The sequence below is a fragment of the Chrysemys picta genome, chromosome 7, assembly GCF_011386835.1.
Source record: "Chrysemys picta bellii isolate R12L10 chromosome 7, ASM1138683v2, whole genome shotgun sequence".
Taxonomy (NCBI): domain Eukaryota; kingdom Metazoa; phylum Chordata; order Testudines; family Emydidae; genus Chrysemys; species Chrysemys picta.
The window spans coordinates 76247846-76263802 of NC_088797.1; the positions used below are offsets into that span (position 1 = coordinate 76247846).

At 43.7% G+C, this 15957-nt stretch overlaps 1 protein-coding gene across 6 annotated transcripts in view; it reads left to right on the forward strand.

Moving 5' to 3' along the window:
- WAPL (WAPL cohesin release factor) overlaps positions 1–15957 on the forward strand; it is a 126639-nt gene that overhangs the window by 77157 nt on the left and 33525 nt on the right. For all 6 annotated transcript variants that reach the window (XR_006175509.2, XR_010589221.1, XM_008170259.4 and 3 more), the window contains exon 5: positions 9073–9168. Coding sequence is in view for 4 of the 6 variants with exons in the window: in XM_008170259.4 (XP_008168481.2) it covers positions 9073–9168 (96 nt within the window). In the remaining 2 variants the exon portion in view is untranslated. The remainder of the gene's footprint in view (positions 1–9072; positions 9169–15957) is intronic.

Here is a 15957-nt window from a genome sequence, read left to right on the forward strand (position 1 = left end):
TGGCCTGTTAATAGGCTAGATAGTGTTTTAGTGGTTTTGCTCATAGGTTGTATTCTTTCCCAGTTTCTCTTATTAAGTTGGTGGTGAGCAGGGTGTGATGTGTTGCCATTTGCCCCACATTCCAATGACTGAGTGGAGGCAGAGATGAGGTACTCCCAGCTCTATATGTTGAACTGGTTCCCTCCCACGCTCTTCATAAGCAACTATTGCTCAGAACAGCAGTAATTCTATGGGGAGTGTTGTCTTTGTCCTCCCACTCTTGGAGTAGACAAAGACATTATTAGCTGCAGCATTTCTGGATGAAGAGAGAGGTAGGGCTGGAAAGGTAACACAAGAGTGGCAGAAGCAAAGATCACACGTAGCGAGGGAGCAAAGAAAATTGGAGAGACATGGAAACCCCCTCAGCCCCAGCAAAAAAAACCCTGCAGGACAAGGGAAAGATGGCAGTAAAGTAAAATGGAAAGGGATTTATGTTGTGGTGGGATTCTGTCTGACTTTCAGCTATTAATAAAAATTAACCTTTTTTGGATGAGTATCTTAAAAAAAACTCAAACTTTTCCTGTACATTTGAAAGTGTGTGGTTAGGAGAGATGATGCCTCACTACACATCTTCCAAAGACAAAATAAGATTAATGCCCTTGAATAGTGTCAATGTTTTTCATTTAAAATCACTTAACGGTGACATGCACGGGGGGAGGGGGAGTGAAGTTGTGGCCTTCTTTTCCCAAGTGCCTGACTGACCATTGTCATGCTGCTGCCAGAGACTCAGCACTGCAGGCTCTTGTCACTCATGTGACCAGACTTTCTGCTTCCATAGAGAGGGAGCCAACAGTTCATAGGTCATAATGTGAATAGAAATATTACTTTTGCCTTCAAATCTGCTTACTATAAATTGTAGTCTGAGTTTGTGACTAGCAGTACAGAGTGTTTACCTCTGGCAGAGTTAAATAATTTTGGGCAACATGAGGTTAACTGTTTGGGAAAAATCCTCTACTGCATTAGGCCTTTACTTAAGTTGAGAATGCCAAAATGGCAAACAAACTAAGGAGAAGGCCAAAAATTTCTTTCTGTTCCCGTAGCCAGTCTTGGTCTAGACTTACTTAACAGGACAGATGAATGTACAAAATGCACTACTTACAAATCAGTTAGACGTGTTTTCAGGGCTCCAGAAAACCATCCACTAAGCTCTTTGGCTCACTTACTGCTTAGTCTGTTGCTTTTGGAGTCACGGAATCTGCTTCATCCTAACTGCAGTTGCCAAGAAATAATCCCTCAGTAGGGGAGTAGATCAGGATTGGCTAAAAGAGTCCTAGTCCATGCAGCATCAAAGCTGGCAGGAATTCCTCCAGAAGTTGTTAAAAGGAAGTGTTTGAGAGGAATGAGGCCTGCATTTACTGAAATTCCCTGACTCTTCTTGTTTAGTTCATAGTCTTCACTGGGAAATCAGTCAGGCCTGACCCTTCTTGCTACTATGCTCCCTTGTCCTTGCAATTTCCAACAAAAGTAAGTATTTTCCAGTCCCTCAGAACATTTCTGATGTGGGTAGAGCTTCCCTAGTAATAGTTGGGCTTCTCCCTAGTACCCATTGTACAGACTCTTCTCTTAGGCGTGGTCTAAACACAAACTTGCAGTGGTTTAAATAGTGGTGTGGCTTTGGGTATAAAGTATATGTGGGGAGGAGGGAAGGCAACAGGCAATGAACTATTAGGAAAGACCAAGAAGATGGAATATGGGGAGACACAAGGAGAGCAGATAGCCTGATGCTGGCCTCAGAGAGTAACTGAGGGGAGTGTTGGAGGGAGTCCGAGAAATGGTCAATAAAAAGAGAATATAGTCTGAACTAAGTATGGAATGGTGGGATAACCTCATCAGAGTTTAGGAGATGGCACAGGAGTTTCACTTTCACTGCCCTGACTCCTGCTGGAAGTGAGTCTGACTCCTCCCTCCTTAGTAATTTGAATTGTCCCAATATGTTGCCGTTATATGGAGTCATCTGTTTCTTCCTCCCCTTCCTCTCCCCCACCTTTTTCCCCATGTCTTCAGAGCTCCTGTGAATTTTCTTTTTTTTTTCCTTCCTCTAGACAAGTTGTGTGGTATAGGACTGGAGGATTAATGCTTTTCTGATAATGTTTGTTTTGGTTCAAAGGAATGTATCTCTGGCATATCACATACTCTCCCTATTAACTGCTTTCAGGGTTCTGATACGCACATGGTGAGGTGAATGTTAATTACTGGGAAACATGTTAGTTTTTCTTCCTTCATTTGACTGTAATACCAGGTTCACTGGATACTTTAAGAACATTAGGTCATCTTCACAAGTGTCATTGGTATTCATGGCACCAAAATATTTAATGGATATATGTTTTCATTTAGTACATGCTGCAGTTGTGAATGAAAGTTAAAGAGAAAACATTCTCCTGATTTCACATTACTTTCTATATGGAAATATCATTAAAGCTCTGCCCCATGTCACTAACGGCAGAAATAGGAACAGATGATAGTGCAAATTTTATATTTAGTCAAAGTAATCACTGGAGAAGTTATCTTTAAGATCATTGTGTTAAATGTTTTAACAATTCTGACTCAAGAAAAACTGGTTTTGCTTGAGGAAATCTGAGGATTATAGTAGGCTATGATAGTAATTGAGAATGAGTGAACTTTGTCATGATGCTGGACTTCAGCCAAGGTGTATACATTCAGCTATGAAGTGCTGATCACTTTGAACTACACATCTCCTTATGTTGAAGCAGATACATTAGTTCATCATCATATACAGTACACCAAGTTTATGTAGTACTTTCAGGAAAAATATATATTATATTATATTCAATATATTAGTTTTAATTACAAAGGTTTTATTCAAAGAATAATGAATTAAAACTTATCTTGAAACCTTTTTATTGGCCTTATTATAAATACTGTAGTTTAAATTACTCAAATGAGGTAGCAGCTGTCAATTAGTAGTACCTGGCATCCAAAAAGTGACCATTAAACATCTTTCCATTACTTGAATCCAAATAGTGAGATTAAATTCACATTTTGACCCCTGGAGATTAGGAGTCAAACTTCGTTTTTACACTGTTGCTGGCAGATTCTAGTCCAAAGAAAATATTTTGGCTGAAGAATTCACAGCATATATTGTAGCACAACTCTTCATCCTGTGTCAGTGTACTGCTCCTGTGCTTTCAGGTGACATTTGTTTTCTCTGCACTGACTAAACATTTGTTCATCTCACAAAGAAAATTGTTCATTGTAAGTGGGGAATGAGTTTACATATTGCTTAATAAATTTGTGAAATTTCTTCGGCTTCAGGATGGTGGATGCACACAAGATGACCTCTCTTTATTTTCTCTTTTTTTTAACATTAGACACATTATAAAATCCTAACTTTCAAATAATTTAGCATGTTAGCTTATGAAATGTCTTGAGTTTTGGATATTAAATATAAAATGTTGATGAATGGTTAGTATAATCGTATCAGTTGCTTTTAACAGGCAAATTAAATACTGTTTTTTTTTCTCCATTGTATACACCATGGCAGTGGTTGTCCCCTATATCTTGGACGGCGTTTTTATCTGCCAATAGTTCCTACCTTTCTTGTTTTGTCAGCATTTTCATCATGGCTCATGCCACTGGCTTTTATTTTCTGTTACATATGTGAATGGCAGGCTATGCTACACCAGGATATATTAGAGTGCCAGCTCTTGAAATTTCTGCTTTGAACCTTTTGGGGAATAGAAGTTAAGCATGACCCATAGTATATGCCATTGGGAAATGATCTTTTCAAAATGACAGCCACAACTGTGCATATTATGAAATCATTGGTATTAGTTTTGCTTTTGCATGCTAACCCATCCAAAAAACCAAACACCCCCCGCCCTCCAGAATATTATGTTCTTCATATCCTCACTGAGGCATTTATAGTTTCAAACAGCTATTTTCTGTGTGAAAACAGCAGCTTTTATTTTTATAAGCTGAGCTTTACACATTTAATGGATGGAGAATGAAGATCTCTCCACTCTGCTCTTCAGCAAAAGATACAGCTAACTATATTTTACAATGTGTGTATGACATTGCAAAAATGACAGTGAAACAGTGAATTTCCCGTTACGCAACACTAAGCTTTCTTTATAAATCTCAGTCGAGGTCATTATTTTATAGCACCCCAAAATCCCAATCTAGTTTTTATACATGAGACAAATTCAGGCAGTAATGCAGATGAAATCAGTGAGATAGGAAATATATTACAATGCTGTCACTTTAACTCATTTTAGATATCAATAGGTTTTGTAGTATCCTTCGTGTAAGAAAATTGAAAAAATTATAGGTTAATCACTTTGTGATCCTGTAATCCATATGGATTTGTTATAAAGATTGCGTGTTCTATTTTGGGGGGAAATTGGAACAAATTCACAAATTACCACTGCGCTCCCCACCCCACCCCAAAAAAAGTCAGTGTTGTAACAAGACTTTTCTGAGAAATCTGGCATTTTGAACTGTTTGAGCAGGTGAGGTTTTTCTTTGCTTGATCAGTCCTTTTAAGATAGGCTTGCCTTAGCAACATTGTTTGTTTGCATTTAAGTGGTCTGTTTCTCAACTCCAGTTTTGCTATAGACTAACATAAAACAAATCTCCAAAATGGTAGTTGGCCTGGTACTTACTGGTCACTTGGTGATCACTCATAACTTCTTCACAGCTGATTCTTCAGTTATCCTTGCTCTGTCACAAGGAAGAGCCCATATCCCTGTAGAAGCAGTGGCTAAGAGGGAGAAAACATGGTAGCTTCCACTAGGATTGCTTCAGTTATATAAGGGTTAAGAGAGGATCTAAAGCACCAGCAGAACTGGAATCAACAGCTGACAAAAAGTATTTCACTCGAAAATGGGGCTCTGGACAGCAGAGTTGAAGCAATATGCAGGAGTGAATGTACTTGGATCACTGCTTCTGCTGAACTGTGTAGAGCTAACATGGCACACAGTAATCTGGACCAGGAACTGAAGGGATCTGGGGGTGAAGAAATTAGTTGGATAAATGCACAGATTTAATGAAGTACTAGAGTTACCATAGGTAAGGTATGTCATCACAAATGGGATTATTTAGAAGTTGAGGTGGGAGGTAGTTTAGGAGGCAGCTATGGTCCATGATGGGAAAATTTGAACAATACATCTTTCAGTTCAAGTTCAGACTCCTTGATGGGAGACCATTTCAATCAATCTTTTCTTTTGCTTTAGGGTAGCCATTTTATAGTAGTCCTTTCTACAATTTGTAACTTTTGTCCCTAGGTTTCATTAATGGAAAGGCATTAACAGAGTTTTACACAAACACTTCAAGAAACTTCATCTGGGTAATCAGAGTGTTTCTTAACATGTTTATGTGCAGTGCTGTTGTTCTGTAAATTAAGACCACTCTTGCAAAGTTATGCAGAATCGTGCACTTTCCTTCTCCAATTCTAAGATAAAATTGACTTTAAGTACATTCTGTACTGAAGTGTGTGGTTTTTTTTTTTTTTTTTAAGCAGGTCTGTAGATTTGAATCTAGGAAACTATATCTCACATTTCTTCAGTCACAAATGACAGTTTGGCTGTATTGAGGTTACTTGAGGACTACTATACATCAATTAACGACATCCTCATGTCTTGATTAGTAGTCCAAATTTCAGAAATGCAGAATTGGAAATATAGGGGATTACATGTCAGGATTGAGTTAGAGGTGAAAGAAAATCTTCCACATCTCCTGGCAAGTGCCAAATAATCACTTATTTTTTAGGAGTACCCACTTCACTTTAACTTAAATCTCCAGAAAATGTCCAATTTTTTTAGTATACAGAAAATTATTTACTTAAATGGGGCTACTTTTAACAAACTGATATTTGATTGTGATCTTAAAAATAAGACCCGAAACTGTGAATGAATTTTATTGGTTCTTTAGAAACACTAGTTTTGGTCAGTATAAAGCAGTGTGTGTTTGTTATTGGGCTCCATTTTCCTAGATATTAAATTCCAGGATTTGAAAGTTCAGTTTACCAGGGTCTAATTCAGGGGTAGGCAAACTATGGCCCGGGGGCTGGATCCAGCCCCTCAGGGCTTTGGATCCGGCCCGTGGGTTTGCCAGGGCCAGGGCAGGCAGACAGGGAACCTGCCCTGGCTCTGGTGTGTGCCGCTGCCACCCTGGAGCCACTCCAGGGAAGCCGGGCCGGACTCCAAACCCCTCCTGCACCCTGCACCAACTCCCTGCCTTGAGCCCCTTGCCACACCCCTCTTGCACCTTTGCCTTGAGCCCCCTCCTGCACTCCGCACCCCTCCCTGCAGCACTGCCCTGAGCCCCCTCCCGCACTGTGCACCCTCTCCTGCACTCCAACCCCCTTCCCTGAGCCCCCTCGTAAAACCCACACCTCTCCTCCGCCCCAACCCTTTGCCCTGCCACACCTCCTCCTGCACGCCGCACTCCCTCCCTGCCCCAGCCCTACATTTATGGCCCTGCAAGCAATTTCCCCACCCAGATATGGCCCTCTGGCCAAAAAGTTTGCCCACCCCTGGTCTAATGGGAAGCTTTCATTGGAAAGAATGGAACTGTATGTCAATATCTGCAGCATAGGATTTCATTTTTTTAAAACTCATAGTTGAAAAAGTAGCTTTCCAAATATGAACTGGTGCAGTGTTGTCAGAGTCTGCAGGCAGACATCTCTAGTAATAAGTAACAAGAAGTAACAGTATGAAGTTGGAAGGAGCGTCAGTTTGACTGCTTCATTCAGAACCTTTGTGCACCACTGAAACCGTCAGGAGGAGTTATGTAAATTTCAAGCTTATCTGCTGCTAATGAAGGCTGCAAGCAGTGGCAGTGGATCATTGGAATTATTCATACCCCCCAAAACAGGCTTGGGTATATTCCCCATGAGGCAGTAAAAAGGCTTTGCAGGAGGGAAAAGACTAAGCTCCTCCCTTCTGAGAGTTAGAGGGGTGAGGGCATGAAGCTTTAGATATCTGAGGCCTGGGCTACAATAGTGGGGAGGGGGAGGGGGGTTCGAACTAAGATACGCAACTTCAGCTACGCTATTCACGTTGCTGAAGTCGAAGTATCTTAGTTTGACTTAACTGGCCATCCTCACGGCAGCGAGTTGACCACAGTGGCTCCCCCTTCGACTCCGCTTACTCCTCCTGCCCAGGTGGAGTATAGCCGTCGATTTGGGGATCGATTTATTGTGTCTAGACAAGACGCGATAAATCTATCCCCGGTACATCGAACACTACCTGCCGATCCAGCAGGTAGTATAGACGTACCCTGAAATTGACAGATTTCAGAGAAAATAGACTCACTAAGAAAATTCCTGGACAGTGCCCCCCTGACCAGCAGCTGGGCCAAGAAGGGATCAAGATTCTGAAAGCTGAATCTTACAGGGTGAATACCTCTCTCCTTCATTTTTCATGTCTCCTATTAATAAATGTTGTCCTTTCCATTCTCACTAAATTTATCCCCACTGAGGAACAAACCTTTTTTCTGAGGCAACTAATGTGGCCATCTTGGGTATGTCTACACTGCAGTTAGACACCCATGGCTAGCCTGTGCCAGCTGACTCAGCTCAGGCTGTTTAACTGCAGTGTAGATGTTTGAGTCCCAGAGCTCATGCTGCAGCTTGAGTCGGAACATCTACACCACAATTAAATAACCCTGCAGGGCAAGTCCTGTGAGCCTGAGTCAGCTGGCACGGGTCAGCTGTGTGTGTCTAATTGCAATGTAGACATACCTTTAATCACATAAGTGGAGCCCTAGTTTCAGCTATTGTTCCTCTTTTTTTCTTAATCCTTTTTTTTTTTTCTGTCTTCATTTTGTGTTTCATTTATATTGTAAGTTCTGTGGGGCAGGAGCCATCTTTCTCTTCTCTAAAGAGCAGTGAAAAATTGTGGTGCTGTACAAATGTTTAACAGTATACAGCTAATTGGTGTACATGACACACAATAGAAATTCCACTTCTGACATGAGGTTAACATTGTTCCTGACCTCCCCAAAACTCTTTTTAAATTTATGATGATAGGAAACCTACCAATGTACATAATGTCATGTTTACTACACCTTCAAAGAGAGGATGCATAGTCCAATAAGAATAGGGTTTTTAGGCATAGGTTTACATTACTTTTTGGCACAAGACTTTTTTTCTTGTGCATGGCTTCCCTTTTTGGTCCTTTTTAAATGTTAAAAATAGTTTTAATTTTTAGAAAAATATATTATAATAGTAGAAAAAGCTACTTCACATGATTAGTGGGGGCTTATCTAACGGAAAAATTGAATATGTAGTTTATTGCTTGAATTACGTTTATGAATCAGATTTCCAGGCATATGTAAAAGAAATCATATTAGTATATTTATCCTTAACTGCTATTTCATGTGTTGAGCTTTTTTCATTAAACTACTGAGGAAAATTTCATTTTTATGTATCTTTTTTGGTTTGTCCTGACACATGTATGGGCAGCAGTTAAAAAGAATTCTGCTAACTATTTTAACATGTGGCTGTACCAATGGGATAAGAGAAATTCTCAAATGAAATACATGAATTTAAGATAAATGACAAAATCCAAGTATGTTGGCTTTACATTTTTAATCAAATCTTCAGTGTATATTTCGGCTGGAATGGTATAACAGATAAGTTTATCTAATATAAGTCAGTAGGAATGCTGAAAATTATTTTAATTAAAAGAAGCTTTAATGTAGACATCATCAGGATATTCACTTTGAAATATGTATGTTATGTTCTTCATAAATTCATGGTTTTACACCTGAAAACATGAAATGAATGTTACCTATCATTCTTAAAATTAGAATGGTTGGGGTCAAATCAGGTTAAAGCCATGTCAAGTAATTTGTATTGAAAAGGAACTTAATTTAAAGTAAAATTCCTGTGATGTTACAGTGAGAACATGAGGAAAAGAGGTAAGTTAATCTTGAAACAATTTTTTAAAAAAACTAAACGATATTAACAGGTATAAAATGTTAAGAAATGAGATTTTTTTGTTGGTAAAATATTCACTGATAGTGCTACATTTCTATTAAGATATAACAAGCAATTATTTTATTTTTCAGTCTCCAACAAAAGCTGTGTATAATGCTAGGCACTGGAACCAGCCAGAGTCAGAGGCTCTACCGGCACAACCAGTATTGAAAACTCCAACCATCCCAGTGAGTAGGCTGTTGTGATTGTTTGTTTGTTTTTCTTCTTCAAAACTTTAGGGAGAATTAATAAACGCTGACCAATATTTGGAAATGATGAAGACAGGCTAGCAAGGGTAGTAGTAACTCAGAATGAAGTCCAAATGGTCATGTTAGCCATTGGGTGTAAGAGCCAAAAGAAACTGAATTGGAGGGGGAATCCTCTAGTAAATTCTAAAGGAACAAACATTACTAGAGTTAAAAACTTGATTTCATTGTACTTTTTTAATATGAAAATCAAGTATTTTAAATTACATGTGTGAATTGTTCTAACTAGAATTGTATAAGACGGTTTTAAGAAACAATTTTTTTGCTCTGATATCTAGGATATATAGGCTGAACAAATTAATTAATTAATTAGTGGAGATATCCCATCTCCTAGAACTGGAAGGGACCTTGAAAGGTCATCGAGTCTCAAACATAACAAAAATGTCCACAAAAATTGTTGGTGAGAGGAGAAGGCTAAGTGCCATGAACCATGCTTACTGAAAAATAATTCTGAATACAGTCTGTTCCAAGTAGGAATGTATCAGTGGATTGTCATTGAGAGAGAAAAGGGGTTGGTTGCTGGTTGGCCAGACTCACCAATTTCAGTGTTAGTCAACAGTTATATTTAAACAGAATCCAATACTTTTGGCCTATATATGTGTCTAGAAGCTGTCACTTATTAAGTGAAGATCATTCTATTTTAGTGACTCTGCTTTTGTTTTATATTCAGGCAAATGAAGTAATCAAAGTGTAAATAATTTAATACTGCTACACCCTCAGGATCCGTTGTCCTAATTCTTCAATTATTTTCCACGTGAGCCTGACTTCCTCCACCCTTCTGTTTTGAGGTTGACAACTTTAGCCTATTGGATCCGGATCCTTCTTGATTACTTCACAGTCCCCATTGCCTTTTATAATGGAGCCTCCCTAAAATGTTAACTATATTGCCTGGGAATTTTAAGTCACTTGTTAAAAATAATTCTTAGTTATTAGTATTATTTGGGTGGGGTGGAGGGTAGGTCTCAGGGCCATGATCCCTTCAACAAAAACTATAGTGAGGCACAACACTCATAAATCTAAATTGAAGCTTGTTATTCATCACTAAATACGCTAAACCTTTGAGTCATTTTTTATTTTATGAAGCGCCATGATAGCACTGCATAAATTAACAAGGTCAGCCTTCAAGTCAGCTACTCACGTAACAGCAAAAACTGATTTCTTTGCTCATAGCTCTTCTTAGATACAAAATCTTGGAGGCCTCCAAATCTTTCTACATATTTTTTTAAATAAACTGCTAGGTAATTAAAAGTTTTAATCTATCCTCTCTAGATTAGGGATAGAGGCCTCATAGTGTATAGAATAGGCTTTTCATTTTCATCAATTTTTCACTTAATATTTGGGATTCTGGCCATCAAAATATTACTTCAGCAATATGGTAGAGGTCTGATTAGCCTCAGTCCTCTAAAGGAATTGTTATTGTGACCAGGACCGGCTCTGGCTTTTTGTTTTGCTGGGGCGGCCAGAAACAAAAATCTGCGGCGTGGCTGGAGCCAGGGTGCAGGGGGACTCCCTGCCCTGCAGATGTGCCCCGGCTAGTGGGGGGAGAGAGAGAAGAGGGGCGGCCACAGCTTCAGCGGGGTGCTGCCACGCAGCCCCTCCCACCGTGCCCCCTGCCAGGAGGGCTCCACACCACTCCGGTCGGCTGGGAGGGAAGGACGCGGGCTGCCCTGTCGGGGTTACTGCAGGGCGCTCCTGTCCTCCATGCCGCTGCCCCCTACATGGCGGCTGGAGCGGAAGAACAACAACAAAAAAAGCGGCCATGCCACCCTAGGATTGGGCAGAATGCCGCCTCCTACAAGCTGCCGCCCCAAGCTGCCTGGAGCCGGCCCTGATTGTGACAAGAAAACAAACATGTCTTCCATTGCCCAAGAGGTCTGTGAATACATTGAGTCACTGGATAAGAAAGTGTGCTCTCAAAGGTATTTTTAGCAACAAAGTTATTGGCTTTATTTTTATAGTTTATATGACCAAGGTTTAAGAATAGCTGTGGGATTCCCCTGTGGTCCAAAAGTCCATAGGTGATTCTGAGACTGGATGAGACTGTCTCCTTAATTTTGGTAGCTACTTGGAATGCTGCTATTTGATTCCTTAGAGTGGTAGAGAAACAACAGTTTCTAAAAGTGTTTGTCCTTACGTATATTCTGCACATGGGTTCACAAGTGCCTGAGACTAGAGATTTGTGTCAGTTGGTCCGTGCCCGTGAAGTTGCTTCCCTCATGCTCTCAATGAGGTTCCTCAGATTCTGGGTAGGACAGGAGCACTACCAGTTCAGAGTGTTCCTATTCAGATTGGCAACAGCACTAAAGTCTTCACAAAATTCTTCTCTGAATGGCTATGCCGTTTTTTCATATCTGGACTATTGGTTCTTGATGAGCATATCTAGCCAGGAGGTCCAGTCAACGATACTATTCTTGCTTCATTTTCTGGCATCCTTGGGGTGTATGAACAATGAAAAGCTCACTTTGATTCCCACAAAAGCCATAGACTTTATAGGAGTTCCCTGAACTCAATGCCAGCAGAGGTCTACCTTCCTGTCAACAGATTCCAGGCCAAACACAGCCTGATAAGATAGCTAACCATCAGACCATGTACTGTCGTCAAGGTTCATCTTTCCTAGTAGGGAAAGACAGACATGGCTGCGTATACCTATGTAACGCCATTAGCCAGGATTTATCTCTGTTGCCTGCAGGCCTGTCTCTGATCTCTTTATTCACCAGACAGAGAATATAAATACCAAGGTGAGGATGGTGGACAAAAAAGGATCAGGTGCGTGTTTCCTTCCACCTGCATGGGACACAACCATAATCACAGGTGCATCCTCAGAGGATGGGGAGCCTACATGGACAGTCATACTGCCCAAATCACATGGTCTCCTTGGGAGGCCAACATGCATATTGACCTCCTGAAGCTGAGAGCAGTCTGTGTGCAGTAGGTTCCTTCCCACTTACAGGGTTTTGTTATATCCTGATGTATACACAACAAAGTGGAGCAAACAAGGTGGAGCAAAATCTCATTCCTCTCTATGGAGGCAGTCAGATTATGGAACTGGTGCATCAGCATCTGCATCACGCTCTCAGCAGCAGACCTACCTGGTGCACAGAATTCTCAGGAAATCTCAGCAGGGAGTTTTCCACAGACCATGAGTAGGAGATACTCAATTCCATCCTGAATGACTTTGCCCAGTGGGAAATGCCGTTCTGGGATCTGTTTGCCTTATAGATGAATAAGCAATTGTATTTATAGTGCTCCAGAGTGGTGTTAGACTGGGAATCCAGGGTCCCCTTTTATTATCATGAACTGACCATCTAAAGTATGCATGCCTTTCCACCCATCCCCCAGCTACCTCAGTGTGATCGTCTTTGGGATACCCAGGATTGCAAGTCACCTTGCTACCCTCTTGCCTCAAAGAAGAGAGAGACTTGCTTGTGCTTAACTGGGTATCCACTGCCTGACACTTCCAGTCTGTTAGCCACCCAAACAATATTTTCATAGCTGTGTCAGCCCTTACTTTGACTTGCCAGTTAATAGTAGCATTTTGAAGCCTTGCCAGCCCCAGAGCATTTTGAAGCATTCCTTCGGTAGCGATCAGCCCCATATCCACTACACACACAGTAATTTCAGGCCTGCTGTCCCGAAGGAGGCAATGTACATACCTGCTTACTTGGTCCAACTCAGGATCAGCACTTAATGTCACAGCCCTGAAATATATTTATAGTGAAAACAATCATAAGTTCTTGTTCAAGTGCTTGCTCATGTCCATTCCACATTAGGTGTGTGCGCTCACCACATGCACCAGTGCCGGAAGTTTTTCCCTCAGCAGTATCCATAGAGGAGTGGCTCTGGCGCCCTCTGGAGTGGCACCAGTATGGCGTGGTATAAGGGGTGCTGCCGGCTCCCCCCACTCTCAGTTCCTTCTTGCCGCCAGTCATGGTGCACAGAACATTTGCTGCTCTTATTAGCATTGCTTAGGCTTTGTTCATACAAACTAGAGTTCTTGTAAAGTTAGTGTACATGGTTCGTAGTTGAGTTAGTTAGCCCTTTAGCAGTAGTTATGAGTTTTGTTAGTCCTGTTGGACAATTAGCCAGGAGATGGGGCATGCCCCAGGCTTTAAGCTCTGCAATCGCTGCAAAAAGCCCAGGCCCGTGAGCAATCCACATAGTAGCTGTCTCAGGTGCCTTGGTGAAGGGCACATAAGTGCTAAGTGTCGAATCTGCAAATCCTTTAAACCCAGGACTAAGAGAGAGTGTGAGATCAGACTCAAAGCGCCTCTGATGGAGCCGGTGCTCACTGTGGCCCCGGAGCAAAGGTCTGAATCAGCACCTAGCACTGCGGCATCGGTGCGTAGTGCCTCTCCGGCGCCATCAATGAGCTGGCACCAATCCACAGCCCCGGCCAAGAAGCTGAAGAAGGCCAGCAGGGGACGGTCTCCTATTCCACGCAGTGGGAAAGACAGGGCTTGGGATGAGCTCAGAGACGCAGCAGGCAGCCCGTCTCCCCCATCAGGAAGTTGGACCTCAGCTCATGTCATGAGATGCAGCCCACCTCATTCCTTGCCTGGAGGTCCGGACATATAGGCTGGCCTTCATCAGCTTCAGGTGCTGTTGACAACTGAAGCACTCCAGGCTGTGCAGGAGATCCTGACGCTCCTGGTGCTGCCCACATTGGCCCCAGCGGTGCCCAGATCTAAGCCCGCCTTGGGACCTTTCCATCCACCCTCCCCCCAACAGTACCGTTCCCCATTGTGGGGGACATCACGCCACCACTCACCCACTCGAAACCATCATGTCTCGGAGTTAGGGAGGCAGACGCATTGGAGTCCTCTTTGGTCACGGGACCTTGGGCACTGGCAGTGGGATTTGAGGCAGACCTCGCCGGTTACCTGGCGCAGACCCACAGAGACACGCGTTCCTTGGTAGGAACGTCGGGACCGGCCATTGCGTCACCGGAACGCCATTACAGATTCTGTGAATGATTGGAGGACCGTAGCCGTGGGCCCCGCCAACGATCCCCGAGACGGATGTCTCCGTATTCGGGGAGATCCTGCCCAGCCCGCGATACCTCCAGGTCCCACTCCTCGTCCCGGTACCAGTCTCAAAGTGCAAGGCGTGGATCGTTGGTCTTCCGTTGTAGTTCCGCCGAGCGCCGCCGGTCACAGAGGTCCCCATGGAGGCGCATGTTCCGCTCAGACTGGTCCTCTTCTAGACGCGACTGCGATTATCGCCAGACACGGAGTTGCTGCTTCAGTGGATCCGGTCATCGGGTAGCAGTCGCTATGGATATGGCTCCAGTATGGAGCAAGGCTCCGCATCGGCGGGGCAGCCTCCGAGATCCTCGGTGCCCGCCTGCATCATCGGTACCGAAGCCTGCCCTATGGCCCAGGCCCAGTGGCTGGCCCTGTGGTACCCATGGAAACCACGGGGGTTCACCCAGCCCTCCCAGCCTACCCGCTCGGTGTTGAGAGCCTCGGACAGGCCTGTGGCCTCGACGACCCAACTCCCTCCGGTGCTTGAGGCCCCAGGGGATAAGACCCCAAAAGTCTATGTGGACCAAGGGAAACAGTCTGCTGGACCACCAATGGGTGCCGTGGAACCCGCGGTACCAGCCGCCGCCGCCTCATCACTGGATGAGGTCATCACGGAACTCCCTCACCTGGTTCCTCAGGGTGACACTGAGGCACACCAGGAGCTGTTGAAGAGGGTCACGTCCAACCTTGGCCTGCAGGCGGAGGAGTTGGAGGAGCAAGCGTACTCCTCTTCAACGTCCTCTCCTTCACAGGCCCTGCTAGGGTGGCCCTTCCCCTTCATGAAGGGGTATTGAAGATATCCAATGCCTTGTGGCAAATCCCCTCCTGTCTGCCCCCTATCTCCAAACGGGTAGAAGGTAAGTACTTTGTCCCGACTAAGGGGCACGAATACCTTTACTCCCATCCTAGCCAAAATTCCGTGGTGGTTGAGGCAGTTAACCACAGGGAATGCCAGGGGCTCCCCGGAGCTACCCCCAAAAATAAAGACTCTAGGAGACTGGACTTGTTCGGACGGAAAATTTTATTCCTTGTCTGGCTTATGGTTGAGGCTGGCCAACCACCAGGCCCTCCTTGGCTGCTGTGACTTTAATATGTGGCAAAGCGCGACCAAGTGCGAGAATGCCCTCCCGGAAGGTTCCTGTAAACAATTCTGGGCGATCTTCGATGAGGGCACGGCTGCTGCCAGGGCAGCCCTTCAAGCAGTGTCTGACGTGGCAGACTCCGCCACCTGTACCATGGCATCCACCATCTACATGCAGCGAGTGGCCTGGCTGCTCCTCCCTGGGTTGCCTTCCGGGGCTCAGCAGTTGATTCAGCACTTCCCCTTCGATGTCAAGGCCCTGTTTGCAGAGCAGGCGGACAACAAATTACATGGGCTGAAGGACTCCCGAACCACCCTAAAAACCCTGGGGTTCTACGTTCCGGTCCCGGCATGTAAGCGGTTCAAATCGCAACTACCCCAGGGGCAAGGGAGCCAACCCCGGCAGGACCGCACACACAAAAAGCCCAAGGGCTATAGACTGCGCATGAGCCACCGGCCCCACCCTCTTCACAGTCAGGCTGGACCCCCGCTCCAAGCAAGGAGCTAAAAAGTTGTTTCAACGGTACACCCGAGGGCGACCTACCAGTCTATTCCCTGGATCCGATTTTTCCCAATTGTTGGCAACCACCTTTCCTTTTTCCTCCC